The 25,187-nt window shown below is 43.1% G+C and overlaps 3 protein-coding genes across 7 annotated transcripts in view; 1 reads left to right on the forward strand and 2 right to left on the reverse strand.

The window, feature by feature from the left end:
• Nucleotides 1-20,608, forward strand: part of ATPSCKMT (ATP synthase c subunit lysine N-methyltransferase) — a 202,351-nt gene extending 181,743 nt beyond the window's left edge. For 3 of the 5 annotated variants that reach the window (XR_007726487.1, XM_050794080.1, XM_050794083.1), the window contains one exon: nt 1,646-20,608. Coding sequence is in view for 3 of the 5 variants with exons in the window: in XM_050794083.1 (XP_050650040.1) it covers nt 1,646-1,705 (60 nt within the window). In the remaining 2 variants the exon portion in view is untranslated. The remainder of the gene's footprint in view (nt 1-1,645) is intronic. The other 2 variants (XR_007726485.1, XM_050794082.1) reach the window with 2 other exon arrangements.
• The window catches only part of ROPN1L (rhophilin associated tail protein 1 like), a 918,600-nt gene that overhangs the window by 396,028 nt on the left and 497,385 nt on the right, over nt 1-25,187 (reverse strand). The window lies entirely within an intron of this gene.
• Nucleotides 1-25,187, reverse strand: part of CCT5 (chaperonin containing TCP1 subunit 5) — a 739,483-nt gene that overhangs the window by 198,863 nt on the left and 515,433 nt on the right. The window lies entirely within an intron of this gene.

Raw genomic sequence — 25,187 nt, forward strand, 5'->3', positions numbered from 1 at the left:
GAAGAGGCAGAATGCAGGGCACTTACTTGAAGCGAAATAGGAGGGAGGTGGCAAGGAAGATGTTCACATTTTTGCCTGGACAAGTCAAACGTTTTGGGTACCATTTCCAGGGTGCACTAGACAGGGTGCTGGCTTCTTCAGTAGCAGCTGGAAGAATGTGAATAATATTGCAGAATGATGTTGAGTACCATTTTGGACACAGAGTTTGAGCTTCCTGAGGGACATTCACTCAGATTTGTTTACTGACCCCAAGAGATGATTGTTTGAGAGTCACGGTTGATAAGGCTGTGTAGGGGAGGCAGAAGAGAAGAGCTCTGAGAAACAAAATGTTCAAGGACAGGTTTGCGGGAGGAGCTTCCAGAGGAGGGGCTGGAGTGGCAGAAGCCAAACCAGAGGGAGGTGGCATCCAAGAAAATAAGAGTAAGTTGGAGAAAGAGGGAGTGAGATGCACTGTCCTGCCACTGGCTGTTGTTCAGGATAATGACTCCAAACCTTCCATGCCTGTGAGGACATGAAGGTCCCTGGTGATCTTGAATGAGCCGTCCAAATGGAGCATTGGATGTGGAAGCCAGGCTGGACGGGATCCAGGAGAAGAGGGGAGCAGAGGGCAGAAATGGGTGCTAAAGCAGCTGTAGCCGGAGGTCTGTTCAAGTCACTTAACAGCTGTTATAGCAATGGGCACGTGCCCGATGGGATGGCTGCAGGCAGGGAGAGCTGATACCAGACCTGGCTGTAGTTCTGATGGACACAATTTCCAAAATAAAAGGGGACAGCTTTAAAAAAATTTTAAAAACATATAGTGTAGGGAAAAAGAAAAGATAGAAACTCTGGAACATGTGGTTACCAAGTGGTGGTTCATTTGGCGTAGTAGATACAGGCAGGAGGGACCAAGATAATGTCAAGGTCATTGAAGGGTGAACTCAAGTCATGTTTCTTAATAGTCACACCGTTGACATGCTGGTATTTATACCTGTAATGTAATTTGGAGCACTTCTGCTGGAATTTATTAGCTAACAGAAGTAAATGCACTGGAAAGATGAATCTTTCTATATATTTTAGATAGTGTAGACATTTTACCTAGCAAGGCACTTCCGTTAGCACAAAAAATAATGGCCTTTTTCAACAAGATGACTGTCACAAAGAAAAAGGTGTAGATAGTCAAATGATTTATTTCCCCATCCATGTTTGAGTTTATTCATGGGGAAATTCACCTTGTGAACTAATAATTTTCTGGGCTAAGAAAAATCAGCAGGTATTTTTCTTTTTAGGAAATGCTTCTTTTGTATTTTTATTTTATTTTATTTTTTAGAATGGGCTTTCTTAGGCTTAAAAAATCATCTAAGTCTATGGCTTTGATATCAAGGAAAAGGCTTCTTTCAATTGCTTTAACCTTTGTGAAAAGGTGACCTATAGAGATAAATGTTCTCATGCTGAGAATCAGGACTGTCTTTAGTATGTAGAGTAATATAGGCAGAACAGGAAACAGACCACTTTCTTGAAGTGGTTTAAGAAAAATTCAAGATCCCGGACTGAGGAAAGGAACGTTTTTGGAAAGGTCAGGCTTAAGACCCGTACCCTAGGCAATCAAATATAAATAAATAAATAAACAAACAAATAAATAAAATAAACCTCACTCTCATGGCAGGTTGTGGATGATACCAGAACAGAGGGTGGACCAGGCCAGAACCAGGAACGCAGGAACTAGCTAAGAAGGAGGATTCTGGTAGGTTATTATTATTTTTCTTTTGGGCAAAAAAAGGGTCAAATTCATGGAGACCAGGGAAGGCAGTGGGGTGTGGACTGGCTTTTTGGCCTCAGTGGGCAGGGCTCAGCTTGTGGGAGGTCAGAGGAGTTCGAGTAGAGCCCACATACTTGGGGGTCTCTCAGTTTCTGGTTGGAGGTACAAGTAGCCCCATCCCCTGCCTCCCTCACCTTCCATTCACCCGTGGTCCTCCGGAGTCCTCCATTGGGTCCTCAGTAATGATGCTCAAGGACCTCTGCTCAGATCAGCAGGTGGCCCCTTCTTCCTGTGCCTCTGGCCACCTTGTGCTGCTTCTCCCTTCTGTTGCTTCTTCCCTGCTCCCGGCCCTCTGCTCACCTCCCACAGCTTCTTGCCATCTCTCCACCACCTGCCGCCACCCTGAGGGCTTAGCAGCTCATTCCTTTTCTTGACCCTGACTTGGGCTCATACTCATTTTCTGCTCTCAGTCTACCTCTTCTTGACTTTCATAACTCACCTGTACCTCCTGGACTCTGACATTGGCCATGAGGAATTTCTAGAGTTTTATCATTCCTGCTCACATGCCAGCATCTTGAAATGGTATTAATTATGAAAACAGGTTTTGTCCATTCCAGGTGGCATGTCTAGTCCAGAAGGAGTATCATGAATTCCCAAATGTCTCTTATCCTACAGAGAAGGAATCTCTGGCAGGCGAGGATGTGAGCAGGGAGGAGGATTTGGCACTCAGGGCTTTGTGACAGGTCCTGTACACACATCACATCCAGAGCAGCTTACCTCTTGGGGTAGAGACTATAACATCTTCCTGCTTACCCGTGGGTTCCCCGCTTACCTGTGGGATCCCCCACATTTCCCAGGCTTCCTTACAGGCAGGATGAGTGATGGGGCGCGCCAGAAGTGTGGGCAAAAGTGATTAAGCCCAGCTCTTAAAACCGTCCCGAGTGACCCTCTCGTCCTCTCTTCTCTGGCTGTGGCAACCTCACCTGACACTTGCCCCAGATGGTACCTATGGCTGCAGGATGCAGGAGCACCGCTGGCCCACCAGACTCCATGAACAAAGAGGCTTCTTGCTGTTCAGCTGCTGCACTGAGTCTGAGCTTTCTTGCTGTGGCAATGAGCATCGCTGAGCTCTAACTGAGCTCATGTCTTTTGAGATTATTTTCAGAGAATCTAAACAGAGGAAGTGCATTTTCCTCCTGATCAACTGACATGCACGTTATGCACGTTCAGCTCTGCACTTCTGCTCAGGATTTGGGATTTGGAAAAATGCTCAAATGACAGAGATGTCCTCACCTGTGTCCCTACCCCATGTCATAGTCTTCTGAGCCTGTTGAACAGTTGGCATTACTGAGCACTTTGCAGAGGCTGAACAGAGCAGCAGTTTCTGTTTTCCATGAGCTCTTGGTCTCAGGTTTCTGGCAGATGGTGGCCAGGGTTTCTCAGGCGAATGTTCTTGGATGAATGCACGATGCTGACTCTCTGGAACCCTCATTTGGTGACACATGCTATTTTCATGAAATGGTACGTTTATATACACACTTCCCAGTATAAGGAGAGCAGGTCAGGATGGAGTCAAAGACAGGTTCTTCAATATAAAGGGGCTACCCAGGGGATTTGGTTAAAGTCCAGGAAATCCCGAAGCTGGATTTTGGTGAAGACCCATGCTGCCCTTCTCCAAACCAGGGACCTGGAAGTCTGAATTCAGATACTCCTATTTGCCTCTAATGGGGATTTTGGATTATATTTGCTGTGGGGAGAGAAAAAGAACTTATTTCATGTTGGCCACTTAATGTTCAGGGCAAACAGGGAGAAACAACTACTTACTTGAATCTTTTCTCTTCCTGTCCACCTCCTCATGGTATGACCTTGACTGTGATCTCCTGACCTTGGTGGCTTTTGCCTGCTACTCTGTGGGGGTAGCTACAGCTGTCTTTAGCCTGAGAGGCTACTACGGAGCAGAGGAAACTTGTGTTGCATCTTCCTTTCTAAAGCTTAAGGCATGGGCACACTGAAAAAGTCAATTGGTCACGTACCCAAGCCAATTTGGTCACGTACACAACTTGGTTTCTTTTTGGTAGGTTCAAGAAGCAGCTAAGGAAGTTTGAAGCAGGTGAAGGCTGGCTCGTCCCTTGACTCTTTGCTCCTCAATTTTTATGACAGCAACTCTCAAAGCAGCTTCAACCACAAAAAAACACTTATTAAAGGAGCATTAATTTGCTGGCAGGCCCCAAAGTGCTCATCAACCTGTGCTGTAAGCTTAATGAAGTCCAGCTTCTTGTCTCTTAGGTGCTCAGAGTTCCACTGAACAGAGGGAGCCAGAAGGCAGTGCCAAGGCTGTGAAAGCAGATCCTGTCACCCCTAGAGCTGGCATCAGGCATACAAGATCCTCCAAGTTTAAGGACCTAAAGTCCTTATATAGTAGCCTATTAGGCTATTTTAGAAGGCTATATAACACATCTCCACCAAGGAAAAGGGTCTGGGCATCATTAGATTCTTCTTGCAAAGGGTAGGGAAGATTTCTTGAATATTTTAACGAATCCTTATGCTACGGTTTGACTGTTGATGTCCTCTCCCCGGAATTAACATGTCGAAACCTGATCTCAAATGCAGTAGGAGCAACAGGTGGGGCCCTTGGGAAGTGATGAGGTCCTGAGGGTGGAGCTCTCATGGATGGGAGGCATGCTCTTATAAAAGAGGCCTGAGGAAGCTATTTGACCTTTTCTGTAGCAACCGATTATGCCAGACAGGCCCTCACCAGACACTGAATCTGCCAGCATCTTGATCTTGAACTTCCCAGCCTCTAGAACTGTGAGCAATAAATTTCTGTTGTTTATAAATTACCCAGTCTAAGGTATGTTGTTATGGTAGCCAAAATGGACTAACACACCATATGCTTCGAATATCTTTAATGTCACCAATTATAGCTCATTTCTGATGTTTCTGATATGAAACCATTTTTGATATTCAAGAAAGCTTTTTAAATAACAAGAGTGCTCATAGTAGCTGCCCCATGTCTGGGCTCCTGACTGGAACTTCAGGGTCTACACGGGCTCTGAATTCTCAGTGAGGACGCCTGCAGCACACTTCATATGACACTGTATATCTGGAGTATTTAAAAGTAAGTCTAGACAAGGCAGTTAACAAAAGATGGTAAAGGGTGAGTGGAGGCTCTGCCTGCAGCTCCCTTTGCTGCTGTAGGTGACCTCAGGGCTAACAGCAGCAGCTGTTATGTGGGGCACATCACTGTTCCAAGTACCTTATGCTAATAAAACCCCTTTTCTGGGTTGTCTCATCTACTCCTCGTAATAATCCAGTGGAGCTGTCTTCTTAGCCCCATCTTTCAGATAAGGAAACTGTGGCCCCAAGAAGCTCTAAATTTTCTCAAGGTCGATAGCTAGTGAGTGCAGAGATATTGACTTCAGTGGTCCAATGATAAGCCAGTGTGAAAGGTCTTGGCATAGGAGCCTCAGTGACCCAGCTAACCAGAGACAGTCTGTCGAAGTGGCTATATGTATGTTGGATTTAGACTGTCTACAGCTGTCCAAAACTGTTGTCTGGGCTTGTCCTTCATAGCAGCCCCCAACTGACCATCCCAGAGCTGTGACAGGGTGCTGCCTGAGCAGTGGATCTTTCTTCAGGTTTGTCTGTAGAGGCCTCCCTTGCCTGCTTAGACAACAGGATTTGGCCTTGCCATGTTTTCCTGGGGGCTCTCATCCCCTGGGTCACTTTTATAGATCCTGAGCAAGTCTTCATTTCTTACGGGCTTTACCCTTCTTCTCTAGGCCATAGCCATTTGTACCAATGCAATTTACTAGTGAATTTGATAACCTTCAGTTCACCAAAATTTTCGTATCAGCACACGTGGAGTGACCATATTGGTAGGGACAGTGTAGCATGGGGCCTGGACACCCAGGCCCTGGGACCAGCTGAGTCCCACTCTGGCTTGGCCACTTCCTGGCTATGTGACTGCTGAGCCAATTATTCCAACTCTCTCTGCTTCCATTTATTTATGTTGGAATGGGGGCAAGATAGTTCTTGCTTACAGAGTTGTTGGAGGATTAAATGCGTTGATCTATGTGAGTATTTGCTCCCCAGCCAACTCAACTGAATGGATTTAGGGGGATATTTAAAGAATAAACTTCTATTCTTGAGTTCTTTTTTGCTGACCCAATGTGATTTGCTGGTTTAACACCACAGGCCAGTGTGGGAGATATTCCTTCAATTGCAGAGGATTTTGGGATGGTGGATGGATGGGAAGAGCCCACTGAAAGTGTCATGAAGAGATGCCTCCACAAGAAGCAGCAAATGTTGCCATGAATTTTCAGGCCACCGGTGGCTGTCTTAGTTATCATCATCTTTATGTGAGTTTTACCTTGCTAAGTACCATTCATCAATTTTTGAATATCTAAGGTATTTGAGGTCGTTCATTCAAGGCAAAATGCTGAAAGTAAAAGCGAAATCAAGAACCCAGGGGCTTTGAAGGCTTTTCTCAACTCGCGGCCACATTCTGCCTTTAAAAGCACTGACTTGACTTTTACAAGAGCCTGTAGAATAATCTAACAGAAAATGGAAGCCAAGAGCACAGCGATTCCCTTAAATATTTCATATTGCATTTGGATGTGCATTTTTCAAAGATCATTTCCTTGACATTTTCTGGGGGTATATTTCTTGGGAAATAAAATAAATATGTTTGGTTGATGCTCATACCAATTTGTTTAGAGCTATAAATAAGATAGAGATGCCTCCTGTCATTTGTACTAGAAAATATAAGGATCAGAGGAATATTTTAGGAGGACAGGGCAAAGGATTAATAATACTCTTCAGAATATGCTGACGTTGCTGATGCTTTAAGCTGTTTTAGCTGATCCTCATATGGTTTACTACCAAGAATTGAGAGAAACTGTGGTCAAAGCACAGGCCAGAGAAGAACCACAATACCCCAGACCTCACAATTCATTAGGGGCAGGAGAGTGACATAATTGGATTTTCTAGCTTTCTAGTCTGTGCACGTCACACAACCTCTCCAAATAATCATGTCGATTATCTGGTAGCCTGATCACTCTGAGTGCTTCCCTGAGGCCAGCAATGACCCTTAAAAGGTAAGAAATTCACTTATTTCAATTGGAGACTGATGTATGTATGCAAAGCTCCCAAAAGGAAAATGAGAGGAACTTACTTACTGCAATCCCCCGAGAATGAATCTATTCATGCGATGAATCTGTTGAATCATTGCATTGCTGCTGTGGGGCATATGATGGAAATGGCTTTCTGGAGAGTGTGGTTGGGGAAAGACGGATGTGTAGGTGCAGATAGCAAAGCCATAGGGCAAAGTATGTGACTTCAGGGCAAGTGACATCAGACCCTAGAAAGTTACTGGAAGTTCAGAGAAGAGGCCCCTCCATCCAAGTCTGGATTGAACTGGAAAGGATTTGGAAAGGTGAAGGGACACAGCAGGGCACAGAGGATGGGAAGATGTCACCTGGGTATGGAGGAGGAAGGTCAGATATCTGTGGCAATAGCAGAAGCAGGGGCAGGGACAAAGGAAAGCACTTTCAAATGTTAGAACAACCTAAATGTCCACCGATGGATGAAGGGATACAGAAAATATAGTATGACTGGGTGGGGTGGCTCAGGCCTGTAATCCCAGCACTTTGGGAGGCTGAGGTGGGCAGATCACTGGAGGCCAGGAGTTCGAGACAGGCCTGGCCAACATGGAGAAACCCTGTCTCTACTAAAAATACAAAAATTAGCTGGGCATGGTGGTGCATGCCTGTAATCCTAGCTCCTTGGGAAGCTGAGGCAGGAATATCGCTTGAACCCGGGTGGCGGAGGTTGCAGTGCTGAGATCGCGCCACTGCACTCCAGCCTGGGTGACAGGGTGAGAGTTTGTCTCAAAAAAAGAAATGTAGTATGTATACACAACAGAATATTATTCAGTCTTTTGAAAAAGGGAAATACTACCATGACAACATGGATGAATCTGAAGGGCATTAGGGAAAGTGCAATAAAGCAGGCACAGAAAGACAAATGCTGCATGATCTCACTTACGTGTGGGAGCTAAAATAGTGAAACTCACAGAAGCTGAGAGTGGAAAGGTGGTTGCGGGGGCTGGGACTAGGGGAAATGGGGAGATGTTGCTCAAAGGGTACAAAGTTTCGTTTCTGCGGGATGAATCAATTCTGGAGATCTAAGATACAGCAGCATGACTATAGTTAACAATGCTGAAATACTTGAGATTTGCTAAGAAGGCGGGCACTGAGCACGGAACAGCTTGTTAAGTGTTCTCGACTCGCACACACACTCTCACACACACAAACACATACCCCTCAAAATGGTAACCCTGTGAGTTGATGGATATGGTTGATTGTGGTGATTATTTCACAATGTGTATGTGCATCAAAACGTCAAGTTGTTCTTCTTCAATGTATATAGTTTTTATTTGGTATACTTCAATTACGCCAAAAAACAAAAACAAAAACAAAAAAAACCTCAAAAACAAAAAAAGGGATATGCTGACAGGTTCCACATCATCCGGCAGGGAGAGCTGGTGGGGGCTGGGTGGAAGAAGGGGCTGGAGGGTGGGCAGACTCAGCTGCAGTCCTTGGCTTCCAGGGGCTCAGGTGGAAAGCAATAGTTAAATAAATCAAGTCAGGTATGAAATGTCTCAGGGGAGCATAGTCTTTTAAAGAACTCTTAAAATCCTTTTAAAAGTGAAGAGAAACCTTCATCATCTAAGTGTAATGTAAACAATAACTTGCAAATTCAATTATCTTCTAAGTTTAAGTTTTGTGTGTTGCTTGTTTTCTTGAATTAGGCAAAACCCAGCCCAATTTCCTGTATCTCGTCACTACAATAGCACCATCCTGAAAGAGAGTCAGGTAAGGGGAGGAGAGGGAGCAATATCTGTTTAGTGGAAGAAAGAGCAGTGCTACCATGTTCTTATTTTATTTCAAGTTTTGTCTTAGAACTGAAAGCAAACTTTTTTATTCTTTTCACTTTTATGTCAGTATACCTAGGGTCCAAGTCACTTCAGAAATTTGGGAGGTTTTTATTTGCTAAGATGGCACCTAGCACTTTGGAAGCACTGATTTATTTGGAACCACTGATAAGTAGGAAAAAAAAATTGGTGTTGGTTTTTAAGCTTGAGACTCCCAGATGACCAATAGGTGGTTTGCCGGCCATAGTTCCCTTCTCTTTCTTGCCCAAGAGATTCTTCGTTTTAAAATCTGCTTCAGAATCCTTTTGAACATAGTACCCTGGGCAGTGACTGTTGGCTGAATTTGCCGTCAGGTGGAATCACGTTGCCTCCTTGCTTTGAGAAGAGGAGTGTTTCTCTCATTTAGTGCAAATACCCAGAAGACTAGTCCTAACACAGGTACAGGATCCCACTGTGCTGATTTAGTAGGATTGGGGAGGAGCCTGAGAATTGGCCATTGATGGAAATGGCTTTCTGGAGAGCATGGTTGGGGAAAGATGGATGTGCAAGTGCAGATGACAAAGCCACAGGACTTTGGGGACCACATTTTGAGAACCTCTCCCAGACCACATAGGTCTGGGGGCTGTATTTTGAGAACCACTGTTTTGAATTTTAACAGAACCATCAATCGATGGCAGCTCAATATTCCCTTTTAATGAGGATCAGTCAGTGAAGAAGCCACTCGTTTATAATATCCTTACATTTTCCCTCACTTCCTTGTTTTCTGTAGTTTTTCCTTTTGATTCTCTAGAATCAGAATGCTTTATAAACCTATGACCTCAAGTCAAGAAAATGTTATATTTCAGGATCACTCATTTTTCTTTTTATTTGGCATTCAGGCACCATAGTACCTTAGCTGAAATATAAATTAATGTTGTAGAAAATGAAATGAGAAGATTCAGAATATTAGAAGAGCAGATGGGTTGGCAGAGTAGACTAAAGAAAAAGAATGTGCTGTAAGTTTAAGAAGAGTCTCGTTCACGTGAGGCTGAAGGTTAGTACTGATGGCGACCTGGCTGGTTATTGGGAATTTACATCATGTTTACAAAGCAACACACGCTGGGGGCTTAAACCACAGAAAATTATTGTTTCATGATTCTGGAGGCTGGAGGTTCAAGGTCAGGGTGTCAGAAGGTTGTCTTCCTTCTGAGGACTGGAGGGAGACTGTCCCAGGCCTCCGCAGCTTCTGGTGTTTCTCTGGCTGTCTTTGGTATTCTGTGGCTTGCAGACACAGCAGCCTGACCTCTGCTGCCTTCACACGGCATTCTCCCTGATGTGTGTGTCTCTGTGTCCAAATTGTCCCTTTTTGGAAGGACACCAGATGTACTGGATTCAGGCCCACCTAATGACCTCATCTCAACTAATTACATCTATAATCACCCTATTTCCAAATGAGGTCACATTCTGAGGTGCTAGGGGATAAAACCTCAACATACGAGTTTTTCAGGGATAAAATTCAGCTCTTACCAGCACCCCTGAGCTTAGTTACTGCTCAAGCTGTCTGCAGGGGCCCTGGCCACCAGGAGGACCCTGAAGGGGTCTGGGGACAGCCACCTGGGAGCACTGATCCCAGCACCCACCTCCCTCTCACTGGCTTTGGGACCAGCCACAGATGCCACAGACAGTGTCTGGGTACAGGGTCCTGTCCATTTCCCTTCATGTTCTAACTTTGACTTGGAGATTATATAATCTCAAATGGGAAGACCAATTATTAAGCTTGTAGAAGGCATTTCTTTTTAAAAAGGCAGGACCTTATTATAACTGAGACCACAATTAAGGGTCCTATTAACCCTTGACTCTGAGACAAAGGCACGAATCTTCTGAGATGAGGAGTCTGCCAAACATCTTCCAGGGAAAATAAAAGTAGCAAACATGTCAGTGGCTGCGAGGGGTCTGAAAGGGCTGCGATGATCTGAAATGCAACTTTGTTGCGCGCTGGGCCTGCCAAGGCCAGTTATATGGCTTACATTTTGATCTCAGGAGCCCTTGCTTTGCTTCCTGTGGTGAATCTTGCTCTGTATCTGTCAAGAGGATTATCTTGTTCATTAATGTGTCACTAAAATTTAAAATGTCACCTTTCTGATTCTCAGGTAATTATTGCTGACAGGTTTGAGGTATATTGTGAAAAGCAAGTTTTTCAGCAAAACTAGATCCCTGCAGAATACTGACAGGATGCGTGCCTGACTTTTAACTGCTCGTGTTCCTTAGATAACTAATTTATCATGGCACAAGGATCTGCGGGGCCCTTGCTTCTCTGTAATTTCTTTTTTGGGGGGATTTTTGTTTGTTTTGCTAATTTCTGAGTCTGAGAGTCTGTGTACTGGAAGGCTAGTGTTCTGTGGGAAATGGTTGCAGGAACGAAAGTCATTTTACTTCTGTTACTTTAGAACATCCTTCCCTGTTCTCCTGTTCCTGGGGGTGCTCAGGGCATCTACTGGGCTGAGAACTTTCAACCCTTACAGTGGGGGCCTTAAGACCTGTGGCTTGAGGCTCAGTGAGCAAGGGTAACTTGTGGACACCCAATGTCTGTTTTTTCTTTTTACCTCTTTCACCAGATTATTAGTTTCCTTTTTCTCAATAGGCTCTTTAAAGGGGATTGATAAGATCAATAGAGTAACAATGACTTCCCTACTCTTCCATTTCTAATTTTTGGGATGGCTTGGGGAACTCTGTGGTGGTCTAGCTTTCTTTTTTTTTGGATTTTAGTGGAGATGGGGTTTCACCACATTGCCCAGGCTGATCTTGAACTCCTGAGCTCAGGTAATCCTTGCACCTCAGCCTCCCAAAGTGCTGGGATTACAGCTGTGGGCCACTGCACCCAGCTGGCCCAGCTTTCTTTTATCATCTTGTTGCAGGAAGTCAGGGACCCCAAACAGAGCGACCAGCTGGAGCTGTGGCAGAGGAACATAAATTGTGAAGATTTCATGGACATTTATCACTTCCCTATTAATACTCTTATAATTTCTTACATGTATCTTACTTTAGGTATAAGATCTCTTAATCCTGTTATCTTTGTAAGTTGAGGATGTACATCACCTCAGGACCCTGTGATGATTGCGTTAACTGTACAAATTGATTATAAAACATGTGTGTTTGAACAATATGAAATCTGATTGTAAAACGTGTGTTTGAACAATATGAAATCAGTGCACCTTGAAAATGAACAGAATAACAGCGATTTTAGGGAACATGGGAAGACAACCATAAAGTCTGACTCTCTGCAGGGCCAGGCAAAAAGAGTCATATTTTTCTTCTTGCAGAGAACCTATAAACAGATGTGCAAGTAGGGAAGATATTGCTGAATTCTTTTCCTAGCAAGGAATATTAATAATTAAGACCCTGGGTAAGGAATGCATTCCCAGGGGGAGGTCTATAAACAGCCGCTCTGGGAGTGTCGGTCTTATGTGGTTGAGATAAGGACTGAAATACGCCCTGGTCTCCTGCAGTACCCTCAGGCTTATTAGGGTGGGGAAGAAACTCCACCCTGGTGAATTTGAGGTCAGAGCGGTTCTCTGCTCTCGAAGTTTTCTGCTTTTTAAGATGTTTATCAAGACAATATATGCACAGCTGAACATAGACCCTTGTCAGGAGTTTTTCATTTCGCCCTTTGCCTTGTGATCTTTGCTTTACCCTTTGCCTTGTGATATTTATTGCCCTTTGAAACATGTGACCTTTGTGACCTACTCCCTGTTCGTACACCCCCTCCCGTTTTGAAGTCCTTAATAAAAACCTGCTGATTTTGTGGCTCAGTAGGGCATCATGGACCTACCAATATGTGATGTCATCCCCGGAGGCCCAGCTGTAAAATTCTTCTGTTTGTACTCTTTCTCTTTGTTTCTCAGACTGGCTGACACTTAGGGAAAATAGAAAGAACCTACTTTGAAATACTGGGGGCGGGTTCCCCTGATATCATCTTCTTTTCATTGTTTCATTTGGAAGTGTCATTGCATTAGGTTGGAAAAGCATTCTTGTTTTGATTATGAAATCTATACATATGGAAACCATGCTTTACAGAAATGGGCTCACAATTTTTTCCATGTGTCATATGAATAAGAACTCAAAACATTCTTTCAGGCAAGATGGTATAAAAGACAAGGCTTGAAATTCTCACATCCAGGTGCCCCAGTGACATATCCCCACTCCTTTTCTGTCCTTGCTTTACTGCCTTGCTTGTGTTTATAAGGATTCTTTTTAGAAATGTCCATTAATGCGTGGAAATAGATGAAGACCAACCAAATGAGAACAAGTCAAAGCCGTTTGTTCTGACCTTGCTACAGCAAGGAAGTTGGCCACTATCATTGTGTTTCTCAGAGACACAGAGGCAGACAGAGGAGGGGGAAAGCATCACGTTATAAGAAGGGGAGGCTCTGCGTGTGCTCTGATTGGAGGCTGCTGACCTAGGGAAGCTGGAGGCGGCTCACCAGGAGCAGGGCATCCAGTGTAATTGGTTGGGGGAGCATATTTGCCTTTCTCTGGTTGGTCCTAAATGGGGAGTAGGGTAAAAATTAGGAATATTGTGATTATGAATCAAGTCCCAGCCATTTGGGGCCAATTATTATAGGCATTATTTTTTGGCTTCCTGAATTGTTACAAGGGAGGGAGAGTGGTCTGACTTTCTACAAGTCTAACTTACAGAAAGCAGGCTGGCTTCCTGGGCTGGTTGCTATGGATAATAAGTTGGTTTCCTGGGCTGGTTGCTGCAGGTTGTGGGGCACAGTTTTATTTTTATGTATGTTCTGGCAATTGTCTGCTTATATATTCAGTCTCCCAAAAGAAACCATTAGCACTGGTTGTTTCAAGTAACTTTATTAATGACGTGTTGAACTCTATTATCCTTTTTTTCACCAGACCATTTTTGAGTGAGATACAATCCACAGAAATTTACATATGGTACATAAGCTGCTTACTTTTTGTTTTTTGTTTTTTGTTTTTTTTTTTGAGAAGGAGTCTCGCTCTGTCACCCAGGCTGGGGTGCGGTGGTGCGATCTTGGCTCACTGCAACCTCCACCTCCCGAGTTCAAGCAGTTCTCCTGCCTTGGCCTCCTGAGTATCTGGGATTACAGGCGCCTACCACCACACCCAGCTAATTTTTGTATTTTTAGTGGAGACGAGGTTTCACCATGTTGGTCAGGCTGGTCTTGAACTCCTGACATTGTGATTGGCCCGCCTTGGCCTCCCAAAGTGTGGGGATTACAGGCATGAGCCAACATGTCTGGCTGCTTGTTACTTTTTAATAGTGGTATTAGTCCTTTCCCTGGGATTGCATATTGTTAAAGGGATATTGTTTTAGTCCATTCTCATGCTGCTATGAAGAAATACCTGAGACTGGGTAATTTATAAAGGGAAGACGTTTCATTGACTCACAGTTCCACCGGGCTGGGGAGGCCTCTGGAAACTTACAATAATGGCAGAAAAGGAAGCAAACATGTCCTTCTTTCCATGGTGTCAGGAAAGACAAGAATGAGAACCTAGTGAAGGGGGAAAGAGAGAACCCTGGGAAAGAATCCTGGAGTCACATAAGCTGGATAGAAGGGCACTTGGGCATCTGTTCATATGAAACCATCAGATCTCTTGAGAACTTGCTATCACAAGAATAGCATGGGGGAAACTGCCCCCATGATTCAATTACCTCCCACCAGATCCCTCCCATGACATGTGGGGATTATGGGAGCTACAATTCAAGATGAGATTTGGGTGGGGACATAGCCAAACCATATCAGATACACACACACACACACACACACACACACAAAATTATTGTCATTCTTAGAAATGCAGTATTTTTAGGGAAAATGGTTTTAAGTTAAATACAAATGATTTTATAATGATAATTCAGTGGTAAATTAATTTTAACATCACTTTTTCTCCTTTATTAATTTAAATGCCATTTAAAATGTCCTCCATAGACTCTTTGGTTTTAAGGAGGCGTGACTCACTTGTATTACTTTAGGTATTTAGGGTTTTCCTGTAGGGTGCGCGTACACAGAAGCCTGGGGAAGGCCACACCCCTGCCACCATTATCTTGTTCTCACCCTCTTTTTTGGTGGTGTTCCAACCTTGAAATCTCACATCACTATCTCCTGTGCATCTCCACAGGCCCAGAAAGTCATCAAACACTCCTTTCTATAGTGTGTATTGTGAAAACAGCAGGTGTGATTTTCTCCAGTCATACATTTCCAACTCTACATTGCATCTTACTCTCCTTTTTCTGAGGTGTACATATTCCCCGTCACCTGCTGCTGAGATTCTGCTTCAAGTCACTTGCCAGCCCACTGTTTGGTGGCCCTTGGGTCAGGAGTTCACAACAAGCTGTGGCTGAATGTGGGCTCAGGGGTCCCTAAACATGGCTTCTTCACTGCAGAATCCGGGGCCCCATTGGGTCAACCTGGCTGCAGTCTGATCCAAGGCGTTCATGGTGGAATAGTAGGTGGAATGTGCTTTTGCGGTAATTTCTTCCCTTACTTTCTTCTCCAAAGGAATAGATTCAGAGACTTTTGCTAGAACTTGTAATTCAGAAGGGGAGAACATGCCGACCTCCTGAAGACCACATATTCCAGGAGGCGGAAGAGAAATAATGATGTGCTTCAGATCTGGAAATGAGCAGGAATGACTTAGACTCTGCTTGACAAGAGTGGGAAGCTGCCAACAGAAGCAAATCTGAATTCTGCAGCACCATTCTAGTCTCTGCAAGGTGATCAAAACAGAGAACCCTGGGAAAGAATCCTGGACTCTTATAAGCTGGATAGAAGGGCACATGGGCATCCACATGTAACCGGAAAGAACTTTTAAAAGGGAGATTTCCACCCTGTTGGCCTTTAAATTATGGGGCATTTAGAATTTTAAGGAATGGAAATTAGCATTAAGGGGCATTTCCCCACTTACACAGGTGATTTCAGAACTTAGGATTGGGTTTTTCTAGGTTCTCCATAGAACCCTTGTTTATGGAGAATGATTTATACATTCATATCAGGTTTGTTGTCTAAGCCATTCCTTCAGAGTAGAGCTTGGCTGGATTTAAACAGATCTGATACCTTGTCAGACCTTCATTTCACATCATTTGTGGCACCTTGTCATGGTTGAGATAGTGCAATAGAACAGCAACACCTAGGTTTTTCTGACAATTCATTTCTATTTAAATCACTTCTTGAAATTTCCCTTGGCAAAAACCTTTCGTTGGTTGTTGTAACACACAACTTAAATTTGAATCCTAATACTTTTAGCTGTTCATCTTTCTGTGAGGTGTGTAGGGTAACTGGCAAAGGGCTGTCCTCTCATTACTTTTGGTAAATTGAGAGAATACCTTAGAACCAGCCATAGGTAAGTGCAGAAATTCGCAGACAGAGTTAATAAGCTGTTCTCGTCACGTGTGCTCTTCCCCCTATTCGAATTGTGCTGCTGCTGGCGCCGGCCTTGGCAGCAAAAAGAAATATGATGTTCAGCTAATGGCTTGAGAAGGGGAGGGAAGGACTTGGGGTCACCTGTGGCATATCCTATTTTGAGCTGAGCCGAAGGAGATTAATGCTGTCACTAGCTTGATTAGCACCGCCACTTGCCTGGCTCTCGACTTTGAAATGTATTAATTCCGAGAGAACAGCTCGCCACCACAGTTGTCTTGTCCACGTTTGCAACTAACCTTGTAAAATCCTGTGGCAATGGGCTGATGGGAGGGGGAGGCTGAGACACTGCAAAGCCCTGCTTGTCTTTTGTTTGCTTTTATGACAAAGGCTTTCAAAATAATGCTAAATTGCTTAAGCTTGAGACTGCAAGGTAACTGGTGTTTGGTGTCTCAAGTTAAAGCTCTTTTTAGCAGAGTTCTAGCAGGCATGCATCTTAAATCTATTCAGATGTGTACATGCATTTATTCATGTGAATGTCAGAAAATTTCTTGTTAAGATAACCTTTCTAAGTATATCATTGTGATGTGAATTGGTAATGTGTTCCTATAGTCGGAAGTCCTCTGTACTTGGGTTTTTAAATGCTCCATGTACTGTCTCATTTGGCTCAGAATTATCTAGGTTCAGGCATTCTGCAGGTCAAATCATGGCTTTTACTAGATAGAGTGAAAGCATTTTACATCCCATTTGCCAGTAGATTGAAAGTAGTTCTGAATCTAAAGTCTTTTTTAAGTTCTGAAGGCCCACTCTCCCTCTTGTGGGGTGCTGAGAGCTTGGTAAGTCTATGATTTTTGGAGTTGACACACTTTGATTCCAATTCCAGCTTGTAAAATCCATGGCAATGGGCTGACTGGAGGGTGCCATTATCTTTTACACAAAAAAAACTTTATGGGCAAATCGGAGTAAATTATAAGCACTGTTGAATAATGAAATATAAATTTGAAAAGTCTTCTGATATATAATGCCAACTTTTCCTTTAGAAAGATTATGCCAATTTTATATTGCTATACTTATTCTGGAATTCATTAGATATTATTATTTAATCTTTTCGAGTGTATAGGAAAATGTTTTGTTATTGTTGTAATGTGTGTTTCTTGGATTACTTGTGAGGTTAAACCCTTTTTTTCATACGTTTATTGCCTTTTGGTGGTTTCTTTTTTGAATTGCCTCTTAATGTGTTTTGCAAGTTTCCTTGCTTCCTTAGTATAATGAAATAATAATATGAATGATAAATAAATCATAGTTGCTTTTGGAAGTTTTAACAATGTTGCCATAGTTCTTTTCTTTGTTCTCACACCAGGTCCAAAACATGTTGTATGAGCCTGGTGTACCTCTGTCAACCCCATGCTATGCAAACCTACCATTTGGCATGTGGGGTTTCTTCTGTGATCTTGTTTTTCTCTTTCTTTGTTGCAGGTAGTTTCATGAGCCATTCCCTTTTTCCTTTTTCTTCTTAGTTGGCCATCTTAAAGAACCTTTCAATGCTTCCTATTAAAACCACACTTGCATGGCCTTTTAGCAGATTAGAATGCTGCAGGCAACCCTTCTCTTCTGCTGCCAAGGTTTGCAGCCCCCACCCACCAGGGCCAGGCTTTATAGAAGCACCATGGTACAAGTAGAGAGTTGTTCCCTTGGGTCTGAGTAGGAGGTCGTGGATGTTGAGAAGCATTCATTCCTTTAATCATTCCATAATTATAAATTAAGGGACTGTCTATGTGTTAGGACTACAGCAGTGAAAAGAGCAGATAAGATTCCCCAGCTTCATAAATGTCACCACTTGATGTGGTGAGCTGCACAGTGAAGAGGAATCAAAATGCACAGTATGTGAAAAGAGGGTAGAGGGTCAGTGCTGAGGGTTGGGGAGGGGCACTGTGGCTTTGTGGAGTGATCCAGGAAGGACCCACTGGGAAGATGAGAGCTGGGGGAGATGAGGGAGCCAGGCCCATGGATCCCTGCAAAAAGTATGTGCCAGGTGGAGGAACAGCAGGCACCATGCCAATGCTCTGAGTGGGAGGCGAGCGAGGGATGACCAAGGAAGACAGGGGAGTGAGGCTGTGAGCTGGAAGTGGTACTGAGGGGCCAGATCGTGGGAGCCTCCCCAGGAGCAGGATGGAATGACCATACTCGGAGCCTGGCAGTGCTCAGAGGACTTGCTGTTGGACTGAATGAGGAGTGTGTTTTACTTTGCTAGAACAGCTGGAACAGAATACTACACACTGGGCAGCTTAAACAATAGAAATTGATTGTTACACAGCTCTGGAGACCAGAAGTCCAAAATCAACGTGTTGGCAGGGCAGGTTCCTTCTGAGGGCTGTGAGGTCTGTTCCAGGCTCTGGTGGGCTGTGGGCAGTCTTTGCTGGTTTTTTCCAAGCGTCACCCTGATCGCTGCCTCATCTTCACGTGGCATTCCCCTATGTGCCTGTCTGTGTTCAGATTTCCACCCTTTATAAGGACACCAGTCCTACTGGATGAGAAATCCACCTTTCTCTGTATGGCCTTATCTAAACTTCGCTAATGACCTCTGTAATGCCTCTCATCTAAATAAGACCATATCTGGAGGTACTAGGGGCTAGGACTTCAACATATCTTTTTTGAGAAACCAAATTCAGCCCATAACAGGGTGTAAGGAGAGGAGCTGAGTCAGGATTCAACCTCAGAGCTCTTGTCTGGCCAACTGGGAGAATGGAGTTGCCGCCTGCTGCGGTGGGAACTCTGTGGGAGAAGTAGACGATGGGGGGAAGCCCATGCGTTGGGCTTTGGATGCCAAGTTTGAGATACCTGTAAGACAGCTCTTCATTTGGGGGTCCTAACATCAGCTTCTCAATACTGGACTCAATATTGATCTCTTCCAGCCTGGGGTGTGTGCAGGGCAGGACCTGGGCTGGAGAGTGGGCCTAGGCTGGTCCAGGTGGCTGGCAGCCTCCCACAGTGCACTGAACAGGAATCATCCTTCTCTGAGTCCATGGCGTGAAGAAGCTCGGGAAGCACTGCACTAAGGCCGGCCCCACTGTTGTTCCCGCTTGTGAACAAAGTAGCTCAGATAGGGCAAGCAATAACAAGATTCTTTCAGTCTTAGTTACCCACTGAGTAACTTGTAGTCTGGTTCTAGCCAAGAGCCAAATGTACACGGTTACTCTCAAACTCACTTTGAAACTCACTATCCTCTTCCATTCCTTTTCTGTCATCTTGTCACCTCTTGTTCGATGCACATGACCCTTTTTCTCAATATCCTACAATAACATCCTTTAACAATTTCCTGGGGTTCTGTTTGCACCTGGAGATGAAACGGTTCAAGGTAAAGGGTATTATCTCTGAGTCCGTGATTTCTCCTAGAGTGTTGTGTAAATCAATAGAAACAGACCTAAAAACCCTCAATGTGTCCAGAATGGTGATTCATGGTTCTAGTTACAACCTGAAGAGTCTGCTGACCACAGGGCTCCCAGGGGTACTTCTAACCTCACATAGTTAAATTTACACTCATCTTTTCCAAGGTCCAGAATATTTTCCAAATAAAAGTAGAGAGAACGACATATCATGTCAAACATAAAATTACCACATAGCAATTCTGTAGCCATTGTCAATAAGTTCCATTGTAGTTTGGCTACAAATTCTCTTTTTAGCTTGGTTTAAACATGCAATGTTCATGCACCCGGGTTTTCTGCACCCAATTTGTATTTTCTGGTGCTAGTACTTAGAGCTGTATCCTAAGTACATAAAATATGAAAGAAGACCTAAATGTAGTGATTTTCTCTGATTATCCCAATAAAGACACAAATCACAAGGGTGTTCTTAAAATCCAGCTGTCCTGAGTACTTTATCTTGCTGGGCTGTGAGAAAGAACATTCTGACTTGGGAAAGCATGGGTTGAACCAGATAGCCTTATGAATTGCATAGGAACAGACGGTTTCCCACGTTTCAAAGAAAAAATAATCCTGTGAAGTCCAAATCAACCCTTTGTGCACAGACTGAAACATTAATTTTGTCCTGGATGATTGGTGGCCGTTCACGGATACTCATTTACTAGAACCCTAAAGACGATTCTGTATGGCCAGCTTGTCCCGCCAGACTATAACTAGATTTATTGCAGTCTGAACTCTATGGTTATACAAATAAAATATTTTTTTCTTATCTCTTTATTTGATTTCTAACAAATGCACTGTGGTCTGTACAACCCAAATCTTTAAGATATGTTCAAATTTGCTTTATGGCCCAATATGTTGTTGATTTTTATAAATATTTCATGTACACTTGAGAAGTGTTTGTATCTCCCAATTTTCTGGCTGTAATGTTCTTTGCAGGCCCCTTAAATAAATCTTATTGATTATAGTGTTCAAATCTGTTCCAGCTTTAATAATACATATACATACATATACATACATATTTTTGTCTATTTTATCTATCAATTGCTAAACGAGGTATGAGAAAACTTCCCATATGATTGTTGATTTGAATTTTTCTCCCATTGTTCTGTCATTTTTGCTTTGTCTTTGGAGTCTATTTTAAGAGACTCCCCTCCCTTCCCTTCCCTTCCCTTCCCTTCCCTTCCCTTCCCTTCCCTTCCCTTCCCTTCCCTTCCCTTCCCCTCCCCTCCCCTCCCCTCCCCTCCCCTCCCCTCCCCTCCCTTCCCTTCCCTTCCCTTCCCTTCCCTTCCCTTCCCTTCCCCCTCCCCTCCCCTCCCCTCCCCTCCCCCTCCCCTCCCCTCCCTTCCCTTCCCTTCCCTTCCCTTCCCTTCCCTTCCCTTCCCTTCCCCTCCCCTCCCCTCCCCTCCCCTCCCCTCCCCTCCCTTCCCCTCCCTTCCCCTCCCTTCCCTTCCCTTCCCTTCTTTCTTTTCTTTCTTCTTTCTTTTTGTTCTCTCTCTGTCACCGAAGCTGGAGTGAAGTGGTATGATCATGGCTTACTGCTGCCTTGAACTCCTGGGATCAAGCAATCTCCTGCCTCAGCCTACAGGTAACTGGAATTATAGGTGCGCCACCACCATGCCTGGCTAATTTTTTAAAAAAAAATTTTGTGTAGAGATGGAATCTCTCTATGTTGCTCAGGCTGATCTCAAATTCCTGGCCTCAAGTGATCCTTCTGCCTCAGTTTTCCAAAGTGCTGGGATTAATGGCACGAACAACAATGCCCACCCAAGACCTTTCTTATTTCAGCAACCTCAGAACAAAGCACTTTTACTCTGTAAATATATCCTTATCTGTCCTTTTTTATATTCTTCTGCTTATTTGCCTTTATTTTTCTACTAAATATTCTTTGGAGAAATATCTAACTTGAATCTGTTGAATCAAAGGAGAAAAAGATCCTTCATGCCAGAGACATCAGTGGAGACAATAAGTGGTCCCCAGAGTGAGTACTCTAACAATTTGTACAACTGGAACAAAAGTGGTCAGCTGAAATTCTGAGAGTGGGAGAGCTGTAGGCAGTTGTGACTTTTTGTGCCTTCATGACCCAGGATATTTTCTTATACTACTTTGCTCACGTGGTACTGAATCTATTTTCTTAAAAGCACAGGCTACCTACAACAACTGAGATATGTCCATGTGTCTCTGCATTTGTTGACTTTGCATTTTTGTTCAGCAAACCTAAGTGTTCCTGGGAGATTTAATATAATTGAAATTCCCCTTTCCCAGCTTATCTTGATTGTGTGACTTGGAAAAGGGAATAAGACTACTAAAAGGTTAGGGTAATTTATGTTATGAGAACTCTGCTTATTACTAAGACATTCTTGAAATTACCCTGTTACTGCCTTTAAATATTAATTCTATTTCCTGAAAGAATGAGCTAAAGAATTCAAGCAATTCTAAAGCGCTTGGAGGAGAAACTAAGTTCTCAAGAAAAGAAAATTGCTAGAAGGTGAAATATGCAATTTGACAGTATGCATGTGTTATATTGTTACAAATGCTTCAGACTGTTTAATATCAAACTATAAGATGTGTTTTGACAGAGTATAGTAGTTTTGAAGACATGACAAATGATTAATGTAGTACTTAGTGGGATAGTTTCTAAGAAATGAGTTGGGCTTCTTAGATATGGAGGTGATTTAAGCTGTGTATTAACTATTTCGGTTCATTAGGGTAGTGTTTATTACATTGAAGCAGTAATGGAAATGATTCATTGTGGTGAGTTTAAGAAATTAAAATTCCATGATAAGTTTATTTGATTGGAATGGTTTCAGGAATACTTGCCAAATTAGTAGGTATATATGATAGAAACAAATTGGAGCAGCTGCCTGACTGACAGTAATCACATTTTAGTGGTCATGTCTAACCTTCATGATGGAAATCATTCTTTCCCCTCATCCCACTGTGAGGTCTGAACGGGCCCTGTAAATTCCAACTCCCTGGCAACAGCTAGCCACAGTAATTGGTTAGGAGGTGGCTTTAAACTAGGGTTAAACTTGTTCTGGTTTGCTTGGACTTTTCCAGTTCCAAAATTGAAAGTCCCATGTCTCAGGAACCTCCTCAGTCCCAGGCAAAGTGGGATGTTTGGTTGCCCTCCATTGAACCTAACCTGGCCAGTTAGAGTTCTTCCTGGGAGATTTAGACTGGAAATGGAGTCTTTCTTCTTCTGGTCAAAAGCTATGAAAATTAAGTTTAGGGAAGCTGGCAGCTCTGCATCTGACCTCAGGACTCAGCTACTCTGAAATAATAGAGTATACTTGCTGAGAACAAGGTGAAAACAGAGTTCCCAAAACATTTGAGTCTCTAGTTTCTCCCCACCTTTAGCAAGGACAATGTGTTTAATGTGAGCCAATGGGCTTCCTTCTTTTGCCCAAACTATTCTAATTGAGTTTCTGTCAATTACAACCAAAGAATCCTAATATAGTATGTTTGCCCCTAGACAACCCAGGAATTACTATCTTTTAATCTTTTTTATTATATTTTTTCCCAGTTTTATAAAACTTACAAAATAGGAAGTGGAAACATTGAAAATAGTAATTAAAATTTAGGTTGGAAGGGATCTTAGAGGGCTTGAAGGCTAATTTTGCAGATAGGACAGAATTCTTTTCTACAAAATGCCTGGAACAATGTGGTATAATTCATTCTTCTCCTTTGCTTATCAAGTCTAGTTTCATCATAGTTTATAAGACATCTACATTTGGTCCATGAATCTAATGCTTGGTATGGGCTTTGGTACTTAAAATCACACTGTCCCTATTGGTTGACTTACTGTGGAATGGATGAATGTTTAACTGAACTTAATCATAATGACCCCTTAATCTTAATTTTACATTTGGGTTTTGGAAGGGAATCTTAGAAAATTATAGAATCGGATTAGTGAAGATCAGAGGAACCTCTCATAACTTCAGTTTATCACATATATTGTGTATACAGAACAAATACATTTTGGCCATTTACATTTTATGGTTTCTTTTTTAAACGCTAAAGAAAGTGGATTTAAACATATGATCATGTAAACAATGATAATTGTGTCTAAAATCGTTCTTTGGAAAGATAAAAATTTCCATTGTAACTTGTATGTTTCTGCTTTGGAAAAGAATTGCTTGTTCACTTAATCAGTAAAAAATTACCAAGTTCCTACCATGCTCATAGACGTTAGAGGAGCTAGGAGTTTCCAGTTAGCTCACGGTGTGTCTGGGACATGGAAGATGTATCATTAGTACCCTCGCATTTGTAAGTAATAGAAAATGCAACTCCAACTGGCCTAAAGAAAAGTAGAAAAATTTTTGTTTACATAACGGAAAAGGTGGACCAGACTCCAGGGCTCTGGCATTGTTACCATACCCTGGTTGCTTCCTTTCCAGTTATGAGCTCTACTTCCTACATGAATTATTTTGCAGAAAGGCCCCTTCCCCATCCCACAACGGCAAGATGACTGCCACAGGCTGTCTACCATTATCCAGCTCATCATTCAGGTAGGAATGGGAAAGGAAATATGTCAATATAACACAAGATACTAGTCTCTCCATTAGCAGTCCCAGCCAAAGTCTCCAAAGTCTCTGTCCCTCCTAGGTTTGGATTTCCTGTGTGGATTTCTATCCCAAAATTAATCACTTAGGAGCTACAGTGATTACTTTTGGAGCCAAGGTGAGAATCCCAGAAAGTATGAGAAGAAGTTTACCAAAAAAAAGAATGAAGAGGAATGACTGGTAGCTGGAGAAATGATTAACAACATTTTCTACAAAGGATATATAGCCAAACAGCATTTGGGGGTATTAAACCTTTTGCCACTTTAGTGTAAGTGGCGTGTTATGGACCGAATGTTTGTGCCTTTTCCCCACCCCTGTACATTTATACTTTAAAATTCTGACTTCCAATGTGGTGGAGACCTTTGAGAGGTAATTAGGTGTAGATGAAGTCATGAGCACTCTCTCTGCCCTATGAGGTCACAGTAAGAAGGTGACTACCTGTAAGCCAGGAAGAGAGCTAAACTTTGCTAAACCTTGATCCTGAGCTTCCCTGCTTCTAGAGCTGTGAAAAATAAATGTCTATTGTTTAGGCCACTGAGTTGTGGTATTTTTTATACTATCCTGAGCTGACTAATACATGGTTCGAGGCTGAACTGTATCAATCTAAGAAAAAATTGCTTTGCTTTGCATGAGTGACCTGCTTGCTTCTATGTTTATGGTACTCCCACACACTGAGAAGCTTTGATTTTTAAATCAAGTTTTAGCTACTGTTGCAGCCCCAGAGGAAGCTCCTCCATGACTTGTTGCCATCTTGTTGCAGGGGTGAGGAAGGAAGGGGATGGGAGTGTTATGCAAATGCTGGGCCCTCCCTGTGCAGGCCTCCTGAGTCAGATTCTGAGAGGAGGAGTTCAGAGTATTTTTTTAAAAGTGCCCATGTGATTCTGAAGGGCACGAACAGCTGAACACCATTGGTTCTTTTTCTCTGGAGAGCCCACCTCGTTTGTGGCCTGGCATGTACCCATCCAGCCTTCAAGATCCAGCTCACTCATCTCCATCTTGATGAAGTCTTCCTTGCCTCTCTCGGGAAGACCGAGAGCTGCCGCTTCTGTAATGCACAACGTTTTGTTCACATTTGCATCCTGCCACTTTCTGTCTTATATCATATTGACATATTTGTGTATCAGTTTCCTCACCAGTTTTTTTTTTTTTTTTTTT

This window comes from Macaca thibetana, chromosome 6 (genome assembly GCF_024542745.1).
Source record: "Macaca thibetana thibetana isolate TM-01 chromosome 6, ASM2454274v1, whole genome shotgun sequence".
NCBI lineage: Eukaryota > Metazoa > Chordata > Mammalia > Primates > Cercopithecidae > Macaca > Macaca thibetana.